At 41.7% G+C, this 17,367-nt stretch overlaps 1 protein-coding gene across 2 annotated transcripts; it reads left to right on the top strand.

The window, feature by feature from the left end:
- The first annotated feature begins 80 nt into the window (after window positions 1-80).
- FAM76B (family with sequence similarity 76 member B) lies at window positions 81-15,995 on the top strand. 2 transcript variants are annotated; one of them, XM_083610043.1, is made up of 10 exons: window positions 81-1,035; window positions 3,379-3,443; window positions 4,027-4,081; window positions 5,085-5,240; window positions 7,591-7,787; window positions 9,204-9,251; window positions 9,395-9,475; window positions 10,031-10,166; window positions 11,194-11,295; window positions 12,896-15,995. In XM_083610043.1, exons 1-10 carry the CDS (start codon window positions 862-864, stop codon window positions 12,983-12,985), a joined length of 1,104 nt encoding a protein of 367 aa, XP_083466169.1. In that variant the 5' UTR covers window positions 81-861; the 3' UTR covers window positions 12,986-15,995. The 2 variants fall into 2 exon arrangements, with proteins under 2 accessions (XP_083466169.1, XP_083466170.1); XM_083610044.1 differs by lacking the exon at window positions 9,395-9,475.
- The last annotated feature ends 1,372 nt before the right edge of the window (window positions 15,996-17,367 follow it).

Below are 17,367 nucleotides of genomic sequence, written 5' to 3' on the forward strand. Positions count from 1 at the left end.
CGCCCAAGAGCAACATGTCCGCGCCTCTCCCGCGTTGCCTTTTACGGCGCGCTTGCGTCACAGAGCCGCGGGGGTGATGGACGCCCGGATTAACCAACCAGAGTTGAGGAAGAAGAAGGGGGGAAGAAAGCTGCCACAGCCGGCGCTCGGATTTATTTCCTTATTATCGCCTTGGGGTTTCAAGAGCGAGCGAATCAGAAGCCACGGCGAAGATACGCTCCGGATTTGTTTGTGTAGCTTTCGGTGGGTGGCAGGAGGAGGAAGGAAGCGAACTGCGCTTATCTCCCTTCTGCGCAGGCGCAAACTAGCGAAGGCGGTTTATTGCTGCGACTCTTGTATGGAAAAAAGGGCATCGGCGCCCGGCCAATGAGAGGCGGCGGCGGAGAGCGGATTCCGCCTTATTTTATTTTTCTGATTGGTCTGGTCTTATAAATCGTGACGCAAGCACGGCGGGCGTGGGGGGGGGTGAGGGACGTCGCGCGGCTTCCCCCGCCTCCTCATTGGGCGGCGAGGTTTGAAGGCGGCCTTGCCGCGCCGCGCTGATTGGGCGAGGGCGCCGAAGCTCGCGCTCCGTCGGTTTGCTCCCTGGCTCGCGCTCGGCCTCTGTTTGCGTGAGGAGAAAGGAAGAGGAGGAGGAGGGGGGAACGGAAGGGCCTCTTGACGCGGATGCCGACACAAGGAGGAGGAAAGCGGGCCTAAGCGGAGGAAGAAGCGGCGGAGGAGCCGAAGGAACCAACAGGCGCGCGCGGCGGAGGGAAGAATCTCTCCTCTCTCTTTCTCCCTCAGCCGTTCGTTCGCTCCTGCCCGCCCGCCGGTGGTTGGTTCCTTCCCGGCTCCTTCGGCGCTGTGAAGGGAAGGCGGATGGCGGCAACATCCGGGGCCTCCGGGGTGGCGGCAGCGGCGGCCGTCGCCGTCGGAGGTGGTGGAGGTGGGTCCGTCGTCGCCACCGCCGCCGCCCCGGCTCTCTACGCCTGCACCAAGTGCAACCAGCGCTACCCGTTCGAGGAGCTCTCCCAGGGACAGCAGCTCTGCAAGGTGCCGCTCCCCGGGGGCTGCGGGGGTAGGCCGGGAGGCGACGCCGAGGGAGGGAAGGGCGGCTCGGTGGGGTGGGGACGGCAGGGCAGGCCGGGCGGCCAGAGGATATCCCGCTGCGCGGCGGGACGCGCCCGCTTCCGGGGCTGAAGGGGTTTGAAGGGACGGGGCGGCCTGGAGCTTCCTTAACCCTGAACCCCGAAATCTCGGGGCTCCTCTAAAGCTTTTAGTGGGGCTCCCATACTCAGTAAGTGATACATCAAACGGGGGGTCGCTGTTAACACCCAGAAAACCAACGTCCCATCCACTCCAAAGTTCTGTAGAGCCCCAACAACAACTAACTCGGAACCCCTAAATTTGAGACCCCCCAAAGTTCTGTAGAGCCTAGTGCAAATCCTGTGTTTTGTAGGTTCTTTCTCCCCCCCCCCAACAACTAACTCGGAACCCCTAAATTTGAGACCCCCCTCTAAACCTTTCGTAGGGTATTGTAAGGGAAAACCCTGCATTTTGACCCTACATATCGTCTACAAAAACCCTAGGAAAGTTTTGGGGTCAGTCCCAGATTTCGGGGTTTGTGGTTAACGAAGCCGCGGCCTTGGAATTACAAGGGGGCTGACGAAGCAGAGGAGTGAAGGCAAGGGAAGGGTTTAGCTTCAAGGACACAACGCTCCTGATAAGCTGCTGTGTGGTTTCTTTTTCACTTGGAGCATTTATTCCGCACTTTTTTAAGCGAAGGAAATGTCCTTGCTGGCATCTGGTGAAGCTGAATGTTGGAAAGCTCAGGACAGATAACAGGAAGCACTTCTCTTCCATGTAGCACATAGTTAAAATTATGGGGATCTCTTCCTCAGGGAGGGAAAGTGATGACCACCAACTTGCATGACTTCAGAAGAGGAGAGCACTATTGAAGGCTACTAGCCATGATGGCTATCCTGTGGTTCCACAGTTGGAGGCAGCAGCAGTTCTTCTGAGTACAAGTTGAGGATGGGTCAGGTGCTCTTGCGCTTGGATCCTGATTGCCTAGTTTCCCACAGACACCTTGTTGGCCACTATGAGAACAATATGCTGGCCTGGATGGGCAACTGGCTTGTCCCAGCAGGCTCTTTATATGTTCAGAGAAGGTGACATAGATCAGTCGCAAAACAGGCCTCGTTTTCAGAGTTACAAACTAGTTTTACACACAATGAAAAAGGGATGAGGAGAGGTTATATATGTGTCAACCCCAAAAGTTAGTCTCATTTGAGTTCAGTGATACTTGCTCTCCATGTGCCTATATGATTTCAGCCTTAGTGACTAATTCCAGGGTGATCAGTTCTTTTCAGATTACTCAGTGGGAGGTGCCAGTCTGCCACCCAAACTGCCCTGTGGTGTAGGTGTTGTGGCCCATTTGTTATGCCTGGCATGATGGTGCCACCCAGAATGTCATCACTATGAGATTCTTCCCTCTATATCATGTCATCATATTTTGCATTTGCTCTAACCCCATTCTGAACCATAGTGAATTTCCCTCCCACTGTCAGACAGTATACAGCTTTCACTACATGGTGATGGGATGGGGTTTACTATTTTCAGTGGCAATCAGTCCTCAGGATAGTTCTGTCCTGAATTTATTATACATATTGGAAAATTTTGATGACTTTTACATTTTGATTTGTTCATTTTGAACAGGGCAGAACCTTCAGCCCTCCAAATGATGATTGGGCTGTAATTCCCATAGTTTCTGTCCATGGTACCTGGAGACTTAACAGCATCTGGAGGGTCTCATGTTTTCCATCACTGATTCATTGCATCTTTGTCACACATTAAAAAAACACACCTAAATGTGTTACTTCATCCCTTGCTTGCTGTAATGAAGAAACACCTGTTTTGGTTTTCTTTTTAAAACAGGCTATAGTACTCTGGGAGCTAGCTAGTCTTGTGGCACAAGCTTTCATAGGCAATCAAAGTCATCATAGATCATTGCTTGTTACAGCAGCTATGTGACAGATTCTACTTGCAGGAGTCCATGGTATCAAAAAGATACTTAGTTTTGCAGCATTAGCAGTCAGTGGGTTTTTAATTAGTTATCTTAAATTCCATCTCTTAAACCTGGCTTATAATCAAGTAATAAAGCACTTTATTTTGCAGTCTTATGATGGTGACATAGACTGTATAATAAGTCAGATCAGGAATTCTCTTGCCCTGTAGTTTGCAGCCACATATGGAAAGCCAAAGTGACTTGGAACAACTGTAACTTATACATGGGAGCACCATAAAATGTCCACAGAGCAAATAAGATAAAATGAGATGAATTTATTGTGTCAGTAGTTTCTCTATAGTAAAACAATTTTGACTTTTTTTGTCTAGGAATGTCGCATTGCACATCCCATGGTAAAATGTACTTACTGTCGATCAGAGTTTCAACAAGAGAGGTAAATCTTTTTCATGTTATTTCACACTTGTGAACTATCAGCTATTACTTGAAAACTGCTATATGCCCCATAAATGTAATGCTGGTCAGTCAAATTCCATATGCAGTTTACCTTGAATTATATGGCTAAAAGTCATCCACGTATTGGGGAAAATGTTGTCTGCCTACCCTGGTCCCATGAAGGAGGCAAAAGAGCAAGGCAGAATAAAGAAGAGCCTCTGGTGAGCAACTTGTGCCACCTTTTTGGAGAACTAGAGTTCTTTTAGAAGAAGAGTTTGGATTTGATATCCCACTTTATCATTACCCAAAGGAGTCTCAAAGCAGCTAACATTCTCCTTTCCCTTCCTCCCCCACAACAAACACTCTGTGAAGTGAGTGGGGCTGAGAGACTTCAAAGAAGAGTGACTAGCCCAAGGTCACCCAGCAGCTGCATGTGGAGGAGCGGAGACGCGAACCCCAGATTACGAGACTACCGCTCTTAACCACTACACCACACTGGCTTTTAAGGGCCTGTCCTGAATATGGGTACTTCTCCTATGTAACTAAGTATTTGAAAAACTGGATTTTATTTTCTTTTCTTTTAGCAAAACCAACACAATATGCAAGAAGTGTGCCCAAAATGTAAAGCAATTTGGAACGGTGAGTTAATTCTGGATCTTTTTTGTGACTGGGCTGCTAAATTCATAGTCAGGGACTTATTCAAATTTGGATTTAAGAAAATTACAACAACTATGACATTTCATTCCACACTGGTTGAAATTGCCTTTTGCTTTGCATAAAGTTTTAAACATGTACATGCTGAAGAGTGGAACCCCGGTATTCTGGAGAGCTACCGGCTGTGAAGCAAACTAGACTTGACTGTAGCTCTTGCTCTAAGGTTAACTGAACACTGGTTATGACACATAATTGTACCTACCATGTGGCAGTATGGGCAGCCAAGAAGATGCACTTTGCAGTCTCCATTGCACCTTTAAGCAGCTGGCTGTAAGAGCTTTTTGGATAGTCTAGAGATTGCTTACTTTCACTGTAGGAGAAGGATCCACACAAGAAGAGCCTATTGGATCAGGACAGTGACCCATCTTCTCCAGTGTCCTGTTCTCACAAAAGCCAACCAGATGCCTGTGGAAAGCCCACAAGCAGGAACTGAGCACAAGAGTACTCTCCCCTCTTGCAGTGTTCAGCAACTAGTATTCAGAAGCATTCTGCCTCTGACCATAGAGGCAGAGCACAGTCATTGTGCTTAATAGCAATTGATAGCGTAATTCACCATGAAAATACATTGACTCCGTAGCTGCAGTTCCATAATTATAACAGAAATGCTTTGTATTACTGTTTAATTTTTTATTAAGCAGTTTATACATTTTCCTAAATAAAAAGAAACAAATTTCAGTTAGCAAAATAATGTTTTTCCTGCAGCTGACATCAGGAAAGTTTAAAGAAACTTTGAATCAGTTAATAAAATGTAACATAGTTTCAGCATCAAATATGTAACTACTGTACTAAGTGAAGTCTGTATAATGAGCTTGTTTAAGCAGCAGTTTTACTTTTTCTTTACTTCAGTGACTCTAGGTCATTTTTGCATAAAATGTTGACATATTGAAACAAGGAATGGCATTCTTAATTTGTTGTTGTTTTTCTTCAGCCGAAACCTTGCCAATACTGTAACATCATTGCAGCGTTTATTGGCACAAAATGTCAGCGCTGCACAAACTCTGAGAAGAAATATGGACCCCCTCAAACATGTGAACAATGCAAGCAGCAATGTGCTTTTGATCGCAAAGAGGAAGGAAGAAGAAAGGTATAGCTTTGTCTTGCTGCTACTCATACTTGGTCTCAAAGTGGTAACTGAATGATGAACATCATCGTATTGTTGTATTTTGATTTGCACTTGTAACATTTGTGCGCACTCCCCAACCTGCCCTACTTGTCCGGCAAGACCTGGCTGAGAGAGAGGGGTGCACAGAAGCGTTTTCAGAACACAAAACAAACAAACAGTAGTTGCTGCCACCACTTCCTTATCTTAGAACAGCCCAGAAAAGTAACCTAAGGAAGGAGATTACTCTTCAGCGTTACCGGGCTGCCCCGCCCTGCGTCACTTTACCATGGCACAGACAGAAATCCAACAGGCTCTGGTAGGCGACTAAGTGGTCAGGTGCTGGTTTACTTTCCCCGACAGAAAGGCAAAAAGACAGAAACAGGAAAAAGTCCTTTTTCCAGAATTTATTAAAAAACAAGATTATTCAAACATAAAAGTTTGCACATCTCTTACAAATCCCAAACAGAAAATAAAAACATGGTTTAGTATAGCTAACTACAGAACACACTCACAACGAGAACCGGTCGGTTATTTAGATTAATTAGCAATTCGCCAATGGTTACATAGAAGGACAATAACTCAAACTTGTTAGGGGAATTGGCAGCTGAATCCTGTTTATCCCAAGACCTTGAAAATGAAAGGGCATCCTCCCTTATTCTCAGACACACACCAGATTCCCCTTCTTATTGTAATAAGGCTTGATGACCTTGTTCACACAGAAACAGCATCTCAGATAGCCAGGTGTCAAGACTACAAATCAACTATGAGCCTCCCTCCTGCAGCTGGAGAAGATAACTTATTCACACTCCCAAAGACACTAAGTCTGCATTTAAAGAAGCAGACACACATTCCCCAGTGTTTGGCTCTCCCACAATGCTCTTCTTAGGCATGAGCCAAAGTTTTAACTTGCTAAGATTTCGCAACATCACTATAGCACTAATGGTCTATCAGAGTGCTGTTCATTGATCCCAGAAACTGTAAACCACATGTGGAGAATGGGGTCCCCCAACTCAGGCATACTTTGCTCATGAGCCTTTCCTCTAGGAAACACAGATCTCACTTCTGACACCAGTATTGGTGTCAGAATTTGAGCAGTGTGAAAGTCCAGGGGTTCCAGGCACACTTACCTAGGGTCCATGTTTACTTAAGTCATGTAATTGGATGCTCCCTGCACTTCTGGCATGAGGTGTTCTATAAGAAACCTTTAGTCAGTTTTAAGTGAAGGTTTCCAAATAGTTATGGAGAAATAGAATTTATATTATGTATTTGTATTACTCTTCAGTTATCAGTTTACATAGCAGCACTTGACTGCTGATCCATGAAAAAATTCAAACTCACAAAACAGTAAACAAGATAATTGAAAGTATGCCTTTTTGATAGTTGTTTTCAGAGGCTATAAAAAACTGGTATCTAGTCTGCCCAGTTGTTATTGATGGAATATAATATATTATCATTTTTATTTCACCATTCTTTCGTAATCTTTTGTAGATTATCAGACAGTCTCCCAGCTTAGGCACTGACCAGTCTCAGACCTAGCTAGTTCAGCATGGTTGCTTGTCATCCACATTCGGACAATGCCCCATTGTTGCTGCAAGTGGTCCCTTAGATTGCATTTATTTTATTACAGTATAATGAGTATTCACACATTAGAGTTTAGAGTAGACTCTTGGATAAAGCCTACTGAGAACCTTTTCCTCCAAGATGATAGTTAGCAACCAGTTGGGATGGTGGATCCTAGATAAATCATTGGCCAAATCTGAGGAGAGCTGTGGGGTATCCTGGAAATTGGGTGAAAGACTAAATGATACAGGGGAGATACATCCAATGTTAGTTACAGTCTACATAGATCCATTGAAAGTTCATTGATTTCAGTAGGTCTACCACTTGAGTATGAAATGAGTATGTGTTGGATCCTAATACCCCTTGAGAGGGGTTCCACTCCTGACACTCTCTTAACGGAAGAGGCAAGGTAATTCCTTCTCGATAAAGGTTATGGGAGTTTTGGCAAAAATGTTCTCTTCCCTTCCTTTAGTGGGGGCCTCTGCTGGATCAAGAGCCCTTCTGTCCATGGAAGAGGCCTTTTATATCTTGACAGGTGTGCTCACCTAAAGGAAATAGGTTGCAATATTTTTCACCCAGTTTTCAGCAGAATGTCCAGTATGTTTAATTTTACGTGCTGCTGTTCTGTACTATGTATTTTCAACTTGTTTGTATTAAGATGTGTGCACAAGGAATGACAGCAGAAGTATTTGATAATTTTATTTTGGCTGTTGTATGTCTTTTTAGCACTGAGTACGTGTAACATAACTTGCTGCGAATGATTTCCCAAAAGGTTGATGGGAAGCTGTTGTGTTGGCTCTGTACGCTGTCCTACAAGAGAGTACTGCAGAAGACCAAGGAACAGAGGAAGAGCTTAGGGTCTTCACATTCTAATTCTTCCTCCACATCTCTTACTGAAAAAGACCAGCATCATTTGAAACACCAGCGCCATCGCCATCACCACCACCGTCACAGCAGCAGCCATCACAAGTAAGTTTTGTGAAACTTGTGGAATAGAGGTGGTACCTGTATTCTCTGAAACTAAATCAAGATACAGTAAGAATTTTGCTGCTAAATTGGTAGATTTAATCTATTGCGCTTAAAACTTATTTCTGCTATTAATATTTCCTTAGGTTGAAAGTGTGAGATGGCAGATAGGGAGTTGGGTCTAAGACTTTTTCTTTATTTAGGCTAGGATCCAAGGATCTGCCCAACTGGTTCCAATTGTCCAAGGGAGCTTTGGGTTTGTTTTCTTGAAAAAGAAGCTTCCCACATAGCAAATTGTTTTGGAAACCTAAGAGAGGTTTCATAATAACAGGGCCTGTTATTCAAAGAAAGTCACATTTCCGATTGCACAACATCCTGCCATAACTTTTAGAGACCGTATGTGTATAATTGGGAGTCAGTTGTTTTTTGTAGAACACAAAACCTATATGAAACAGCAACAGTTTAGAAACATTTGAGTTGCAAGCTGGACTTTCAATTCTAATGCTGTTGCTAATACACATAGCTAGGCATGGCCCCTTTCTGAATGAAGAAGAGATGCATAAATGCACCAGAATCATAGAATTGTAGAATTGGAAAGGACTCCAAGGTTCACTTAGTCCAGCCTCCTGCAGTACAGCAATATCAGCTAAAGCATCCATGACAGATGGCCATCCAGTCTCTGCACATTCCAAATAAGATACATTGTGGTTGAAGAGAGGTTTCACTTGTCATGAGAAAATGGAAATGCTAGCTAATTGTGTTGATAGACGTTGCCCAACAGCTTCCATTTTCGTTCTGTACATCAGCTGCTTTCAATAATATCAGTATTTTATTTATTATTTTATTATACTTTTATCTCATCACGGAACTTAAGGTAGTGTACCTGGTTTTACAAGAAGTCTTCCATCCAGGCACTGACCCAGACTTAGACCTTCTTGGCTTCAAGGTTATCTGGATGAGTGACATATGGTGCCATCTCAACTCTCCTGATTCCTCAAAGACAGTGAAGACCCCGAATTGTTTTATGGAGGTTGTTAATCCACATTTAGCACATCAGAGTATGATAATTAATCCAGACAAGACAGAAGTAACTAAAAGACCAGATTTATGGGAGTACTTCTAGACCTGCCGCCACTCTTGGAAGGTCAAGTGATTGTGGCCAGCAGTACTTTTACATAGCTGTGCCTGGAGTTCTGCTTGCAGTCTTCCCTGGAAAGGACAGGTTTGCCCTTTTGTTAGGCATGCTTTGTTGCATCCATATAGGATTGCACTGCGCTGTTATATATGTGGCTATCTCTGAAGAATATTCAGAACTGGTAGCTGTAAATAAAATAGGGCTTTTTTTGTTTGGTTTGGTTTTTTTTGCAAACCGTGATTGAGGTGGCCATTCTTAAGCCTATTGCACGTTCTGCATTTCAGAATCAGCAGCCTGAGTCCAGAGCAAGATCAGGGATTGTGGAAACAGAGGTAAATGTTGACTATTAAAAAAAAGAACAATTTGTAAGTCCAGCCTGTTCCTTACTTTGTCAAATTATTTAGAAATCTATGTACATGCTGTTTTGTGTAAATGTAGATGTATAGTCATACAGATTGTGTTGGCGTCTTTTCAGCCATAAATCCTCTGCAGCTATTCAGAATGAAACTCCAAAGAAAAAGCCCAAAATGGAATCCAAGCCATCTAATGGAGATAGGTAAAAATATGGCCTTCCTTACAGTTTTTCCCATTGAAATTATTGTTCGTTTTCCTTTTCTTTTTCATTTTATTCTGAAAAAGTCAACATGACTTCATATTTTGGCCATATGCCTTGGTGTAAACTTTAGTGGAAAATGATGGCTCTACACTCCTTATTCTGGAGATTTTGGGGTAATCAACTAAAATATAGCAGAAGGAAAACAGCCCAACGTGCAGTGCATCTAGGAGCAACAGTTCAGTTATTTGTAGCTATAAACCTGCTTTGATTTGGTTCTTATGGACAAGCTTTGTTCCATGTGCATCTTGTTAGGTGAGAGAGATTGTATACAACAGTCTCTGACAAACAATTGGAATTTGTGTAAAAGGCTGCTTCGTTTAGAAAGTCAGAAGCTAATGCTTAATTCTATTTCTTTAGGTATTGATAATGTTTGCCATTAGTAAGTTAATTTGCTAGTTTCATCTATTTCTGTCATTAGGACATTTGTGAAACTATTTCAAATACATACAGTTTTCCCCCCTCATTTAATCACAGCCCACACTTTTCTTTTTACAGTAGTTCTATAAATCAGTCAGCAGACAGCGGAGGTACTGACAACTTTGTCCTCATTAGTCAGCTGAAAGAAGAAGTGATGTCACTGAAACGCCTCTTGCAGCAAAGAGATCAAACAATTCTGGAAAAAGATAAAAAGGTAAAAGCCTCAACTCACAAGTAGCTATTTTGTAAATGTTCTAGTTCCAAATGAAATCAGTATTACAAATATGAATTAAACAACCCAAACCCAGAGTTCATTTGGAATGCATTTTGGTCATATGTTACTCGAAATAATTATATTTAGATGAACTTTTTTGTCCACAAGGGGCCAATTTTATCTTCTTCCTCCACAGTATGCCCTCCTCCCCAGCTGGCCAGAACCTACCCTGGCTAAGGTTTGATGCTGACAAAGGGTAGGAGTAGTTGAGGTCTCCAGGTATAGGACAGTATATAAATTCAATTAATAATAATAATAATTAATAATAGGCTAAACCCGCACACATAATACTGTATCCTCATCATTTCTGCCCATCAAACAATTGCTTTGGGGGAAAAGGGAGGGTGAGCCATTATGGTATTAGCCAGAGGTAATCTTTTCCCAAGTACATCTGATACATAGTAACATATTTGTAGTTTATATGGGTTACTCTGGATGCTTCGGAAGGCCTTCCCTCTTGATCCTTTCCCCATATTGAGCTTGCATTCGTTGAGAGGTAGGTTGGAGTTTACACTCCAAATCCATAGTTTCCACCATTTGGGGGCATCTTAAATCCCACACAGCTTCATTGTATTTTGCTCTCTTCCCAAGAGAGAAGTGTAGTGCCTGGCTTACAAGTGTGTTGTGAAGGAGGTGATCTTGCACATCTGGGAATAACTGCTGTATGGTTTATTTATTTTTCCTTAACTGTGTACGTAAGGACAATAATCTGGACTATGACAAGTAAAAATGTTTAGACAACATTCTGTCTTACGGATATACTCAGCTTACTTTGTTTGTGCAGATATAATATTTAATGCTATGTATTGTTTTCATTACTAGTTTTCAAATCAGTGGAAGAAATTGCTTTTATGGCTTTTAAAATGTTCATCTGACAGACACCAGGAATCTATCTTGTTGACGTGAGGGTTATCACTTTAAAGGAGGCCTGGAACAGTATTTTAAAGATCTCCATTCTTTTTCCTAGTTGACAGAGCTGAAGGCAGACTTTCAGTACCAAGAGTCCAACTTGAGAACAAAGATGAACAGCATGGAGAGAGCTCATAAAGAAACTGTGGAACAGCTACAGGTAAATACCGCAATCGTTCACAGAAAACATTATTGGGCTAAGGACTTTGGGAGCAATCAAAACCCAGGATCTACTGGGATGGGTGAGTTAGGATCCAGTTGCTCGCCCAGTGTAAGCACCACATCCAAGTTTTGCTGGAGACACGCTGGCATAATTCCCTCAGCTGACTGAGCCACGTAATTTTTACACTGGCATAAGACCTGAAAAATGGGGATTGGTGAGGGCGCTGCCAGGCAGGGGAGACATATGAAGGATCCTAACTCTGTTTAGCTTGATCACACGACCTGGCAGAGCTTATGCTGGCAAAAAGGGAGGTGCAATTCAAACACTCTTTTTATGACTTGTTTTTCCCTCTTCAAGGTTTAGGCCGGCTCAGTGGGTAGTAGCACTGCTCAGCAGAGTTTGGAATTGGGGTAATTATGCAAGTTTAACTTAAGCTGGTGTCAGTCAGCTTCCTATGCTTATGATAGTTCTGTTATATATAATTTATATAAGAACAAATGGTCATGAGATAGGCAACCTTTTGAATCCAGTTCACTCTTCTTGAACTATCAATATTGTACCCCAAGATAGCATTGAATTCTGGCATCACACCAAGAAGAACCCACAAGCCTCTGCAGATATTGAACTTCACAAGCTGGATCTCTAGTCATCCCAGCATTGATGAAGAGTAGATTGTAATTGATCTACGTAACAATGTTTGCAATTTTTTTATCCATAAACACTCAGCCGTGAAATAATTAGCAAGGCTTACATCAGTTAGGTCCCATTGATTGACTTTCAGTAACAGGGGAAGTTGTTATTCCCCATTTTTGTTTTCAGCTATAGCAACTAAAGAAATTGGCTTCTAGCTAGCTAGGAGAGCTGCTTTGGTGCAAATCTGTTTCACCTGCACCTTCAGTGTTGTACACAGCTGTGTCTGTGTTTTCTAGAGAGGGACTTGGTTGCGATGAATGGTGGTCATGTTTGCCTGGATAACTCCCTAGGCTGCTAGTGCTGAAATAGCCTCTGCTTTTTAGTGTGTTTCTTTAGGTGAAATCAACATTCCAATCTCTTCACACAGTGTTAAGCTCCAGCTGACTCCCAAAGAATCATAAATTAGCCAAATTATTAAACTGGGCTGGGGGGGAGGGAGAGAGAGCTTTGGACAGTGTCATGTTGAGACAGCTTTCCATTTAAGCATCCGTCTGTCTGAAAATGTGCTTTAAGGCCCTTCTTTAAAAATATCAAAATGAAAGCTGTCTAATAATACAGTATTTTTACTTCAAGATGTAATGAATGCTCTTGACAGGGTTCCAAAAAGGACCCGAGACATCTATTTCTCAAGCATTACCTCGTCATACCAAACAGTTTGCAATAGGATTGGGGCGGGGGAGGAACTGGAGTACCAAAACCCTTGGGCCGAACCTTACATAACTCTTTGGAGCCGTGGCTTTGAGCCCTTTTCAGCAGCACAGGCGTTCGCCTACATGTGTTAGACATTTCTGCAACTACCATGGGAATGGTGCAAAGAGGGAAGTGGAGCATTTTCCAACATTGCATGGCAATGTATGTACGATACAACCTACAGAATTATAAGGGGTGTGTTGTTTTTTTGCAGGCAAAAAACAGAGAACTGCTCAAACAAGTTGCGGCTTTATCAAAGGGCAAGAAGTTTGACAAGAGTGGGAGCATACTCACATCTCCATGAAGTGCTGGCTGTTTGCATGGGTGTTAATATTCAAAAGGTAAATGACTCTGTGGAAACTCCTTAGAAGCCTGTGTAGTGGAAAAAAGGAATATTTTTGCACACAGAGTAGTTGGCATGTTTCCTACACCTTTTTGTAACTGATAATGCAGTGGAACTTTTTTTTTTTTCCTTTTTAAGTTTAAGCCATTTGGATTAAAATACTTCAGCTGGCTTGAAGAATGCTTTTTAAAAAGAATTTATACAGGAGAGGACTTCTTGCCAGTTACTGGTAATCAGTAAGAGTGCTCTTATTTTTAACCACATCATGCAATAACATATGCAAGGCAGCAGTTTGAGGGAGCAGTCCATCAAGTATGGCTATTGTGCAGAATCATTAATCTAAATTGGATTTATGCAGGACACCTAGGCAAAAGCAGAACTTGCCCAGGAGCTGGGCAGATCCACATCAAGAAAAATAATGGTCAACCATATCAGTATTCCAGCAGCAACTAGCTTGGAAACAGAAACTGGAGCACTAAATGCCTGACAATTGTGCATTATCTTTTGGTCGAAATAAGAGTACGTTGAAAGTCTAAAATCATGGTGCTTTTATGACAAGAAGCTTATTACCTATAAATATGTAAAAGAATTTTAACAGTTCTATTCTTAGTGATAACTGGTGTTTTACATTTCTTGTGATAGAAATTTAAAGAGATATTCCCTATTGTAAGTATCTGAACAAAACGTGTTTTTTGAAAATTTACTGTAGACTTTTTCTCTTGCAAGTGCCTTTTCTCCTAACTGTTTATTATTTATAGGAATGTTGGTATTTTGTATATAAAGTTTTTCTTTTTTTAAAAAAAAATCATGTTTAAATGTTCCTTTGTGGATGTATATAAATAAATGTATGTACAGAATAATCAGATGTTAAGATCAGAGTTGTTTAGGATGCTAGAGAAGGTGTTAAGATCTGGCAGGAAAGGAATATTGGCTGTACATAATTGTAACAGATTTGTCTGTGTAGAAGGTGTTTGTCTTAATTCATGTTGTGCCTAACTTAATTTTTTTCCTCCCACACACTAAACTGTAGGGCTTCTAAAATATATTTCACCTTTTATCTCAGTGCTAATTTGCATAATATTCCCTGTGGCATGTTCTAAATTGAATGACGCAGGAACAGTATTTGAGCTAATGTAACTCTTTGGCAATTTCTTTTATTAACATTTCATCGTACTATGCCTTTTTAAACTGCTGGGAGAATATGCCTTTTCATTTCTCAAGAGTGAAACAAACACCCCCCACACCAACAGCTTCACATTGCTAAGGGTGCAGTCACACTGTTCTAGGACAGGTTACCCAGGAGCCAAAAGAAATGGCCCTGGAGAAGCTCTCACATGAGACAAAAAACGCCAGTCCCATGGACCCTCACTGGCTTTGCAGCCATATAGTCAAGTGGGATCAGTACAGGATAAAGAATCATGTACCCAGTAGGAATTGGATAAATCTCTTAAGACAAGTATCTCATTCCTCAATAAAGAGCCAGATGCTGGCATTCAGAAAGTCCTATGGGAAGCTGCAGGATTCCATGGAAACATAAATAATAGCATACAAAGTTCTCTGAAAGGCGGGCAGCTTGCCCATCACTACTGATCTCAAGCTGCAGGAAGTGTATTACATGTGCTCTATATGTACTCCCAATTTGTTCCGAGGAATAGCGAAGCCCATAAAGTCTTGTCTGCATTGCACAAGCGCAACTGTGCATCCCTAGAACAAGTCCCAGGATTCTGAATAAAGCAGTTCGGTAATAGACAGGCAGACATCCCTCAGCAGAATGTGGAAAGCAATACCCGAAGGTGGGAAGTTTCAGATCCCTGTCTTACATTTCTTCAGATTATTTTTTTTTAATGTTCCCTTTGGGAGTTACAATATGAATTACTATATGATATGAATTCATTCCAGAAGGCATGGCCTCATCAGCTTAAAAATGAAGCTGCTTTTCCATAAAATGGAAATCCTATTTGATTCAAAGGTGCTCAAGTTACTATCAAGTTACTTAAAAGAATAACTTGCGCTTCAGCTAGCGTTAATGTGTTGTTTTTGGACCTCCAGCTACCTGAAGATTGGGAGGATTTGTTCCCAACAGACTACTGAATAATGTAATTTGAAAGAAAAAAAAAGCTGCTTTCTACAATATTGAGGATTATTTTTAATTTTTTGTATACTAGACGAACTTTGTAAATTTATAAATACTATTTGATGATCTTAACATGATAAAACAGCTAGGGTAGAATATACTGCTGCTATCCTATTGGACTGTTTAATCATTAAGAAGGTGGGTTTTTTTCATTACTTACTTGCATTTCAGAGTATTTTGATACTTTTTCCAGTCAAATGACTACCTGTCACTGGTAGATTTGGGTGGTTTTTTTAATACAAAAACCTGCCAGAACTTTTACCATGAATCTGATTCACTTTCTGATCAAATCATTCTCATTGAAACCTGCTTATGCTGCAACAGGAACATTCTAGAAAAAAGAGACCCAGCATTTTAATTTTTAACTGCCAGAGCTGTACAAATCCTAGTATGGACCCATTTAGGGACTTTACAGTGTTTGAAGAGAAATCACTCTGGTTTTATAAGTTTCATACCCTCTCTTCACTTGGGAGTTTTTAAGGCTAGGAACTAGCAAATGAAATCCTGGAGTTGTAGCTATCTTCACAATGAACTTTTTAATGTAAATTTTGAGGGTGATACATTGTACTATAATGTGCATTTAAGTCAGTTTTCCAATTGTTAATTAGCATTGAACAAAACCTTTCACTTGGGCTTCAGTTATTTATGTATTTTAAGCCTGTGAATATTGCAGTTTCTTTTTAGTTAGAAAGTATGTCCATTCTAAGGTGAAGCTGTTCAGCTTGCTACATGTGTATATACTGTTGAAATTCTGTACTGGCACACATTTGACAGTTGACATTTTTGTACTTTTTTTCTAAATCCAATATTTCACAATAAAAGCTTGTTAAAACATCATTATGCACCTCTTCTATTTTTTATTATTTATTTTTATTAAAGATTTTCTTGGTTTACAAAACTACATGCCTTGTCTCTTTTTCAGGTTGTACATTCTCTTACAATCAGTTACATTTGTTGTGAGGCATTAGTGCTGAGTACAGAATAAGGTTGGGGGAGAGAAGAGGTGGAGTGTTTATATAATGTACATGTGGGGTTTGGGGTCAGCGTCAACTGGGTAGGTTCTCTTTCTATTGGTTTATTACATTTCCTTGGTAGTGAGAGGTATTGTGGGGCAGGGTGTGGTTGGTTGGCTGCAGTGGGGTTTGTTTGCATTTGTGAAGGGGTAAGGGCTTGTTGGATCAGGTAAGCCAGAATGATTCCTATGCTGTCAGTGGATTCTTCTTGTTGAGCTGTGTATGTGATAAATGGGAGCCATACTGGCATCCTCTTCTATTTGTTCCCATGTCAGTTTCAAGTTTATTAGCTAGCTTTTCTAGTAAGGCTGTTTCTCATACAATTTGATACCATTGGTCCATGTCTACTGCTGAGAGGTCTCACCAATGTCTGGCTGTGAGGATTCTGGCTGCTGAGAGTAAGTGGGTTATGAGCCCTATATAATGTGAGTGGTTATTATGATCTTGGAAGATGTTCAGTAGGGCCAGTTCTTGGTTGAGTTTTAATACCTGTTTAGTTAGTTTTGCATATCTCTTATAGGACTGCTGTCCAGAAGGGTTGGATTTTAGGGCATTCCCACCACATGTGGAGGTATGTGCCTGTGGAATTGCAGCCTCTCCAACATCTTGGTGAGGTTCCTGGGCGTATCAGTGCCAGTTTCTGTGGTGTTGAGTTTCAGAGTGAGTTCCCTTCTTTTGGCTGATAAGGACTTAAAGGGAGGTTTAGACCACATTCTAGTCCATTGGGTGGGGTTAATCTCATAGCCTATGTCGTGCTCCCATTGTTCTTTGATGGCGTCAAGGGGTTTTTTGGGATTTTGGAGCAGTATTTTGTATATTGCGGATACCATTGCTTTGACGTGTCCCTCTGCTGTCAGTAGAAGGTTTTCAAAGGTGGTCATGGGCCTAGTGGATGCTGATTTTACTGCTGGATTGTTTAAGAAGGCATGTATCTCATAGTGTGTTATCCAACGTATTTGGGTGTCCCCTAGTTTGTCTTGTATTTCTTGTGTTGGTATGGGTTTGTTGTTTTTGTAGAAGTATTTTAGACAGTGTAGGCCTTTGGCTTGCCAGGTTTTTATCTGGAGGTTTTGTTAACAACATTATTCACCAGTCCATTAGTTTGAGGTGGTTTCTGGGTGCTTCATTTGGCAGTAGTTGTTGTTGCAGGGTTGTCAATCTGTAGTGTGGGTTTAGCTGAGGTTGCTTCATAGTCT

The sequence above is a fragment of the Podarcis filfolensis genome (genome assembly GCF_964270895.1).
Source record: "Podarcis filfolensis genome assembly, chromosome: 4".
Lineage (NCBI taxonomy): Eukaryota > Metazoa > Chordata > Lepidosauria > Squamata > Lacertidae > Podarcis > Podarcis filfolensis.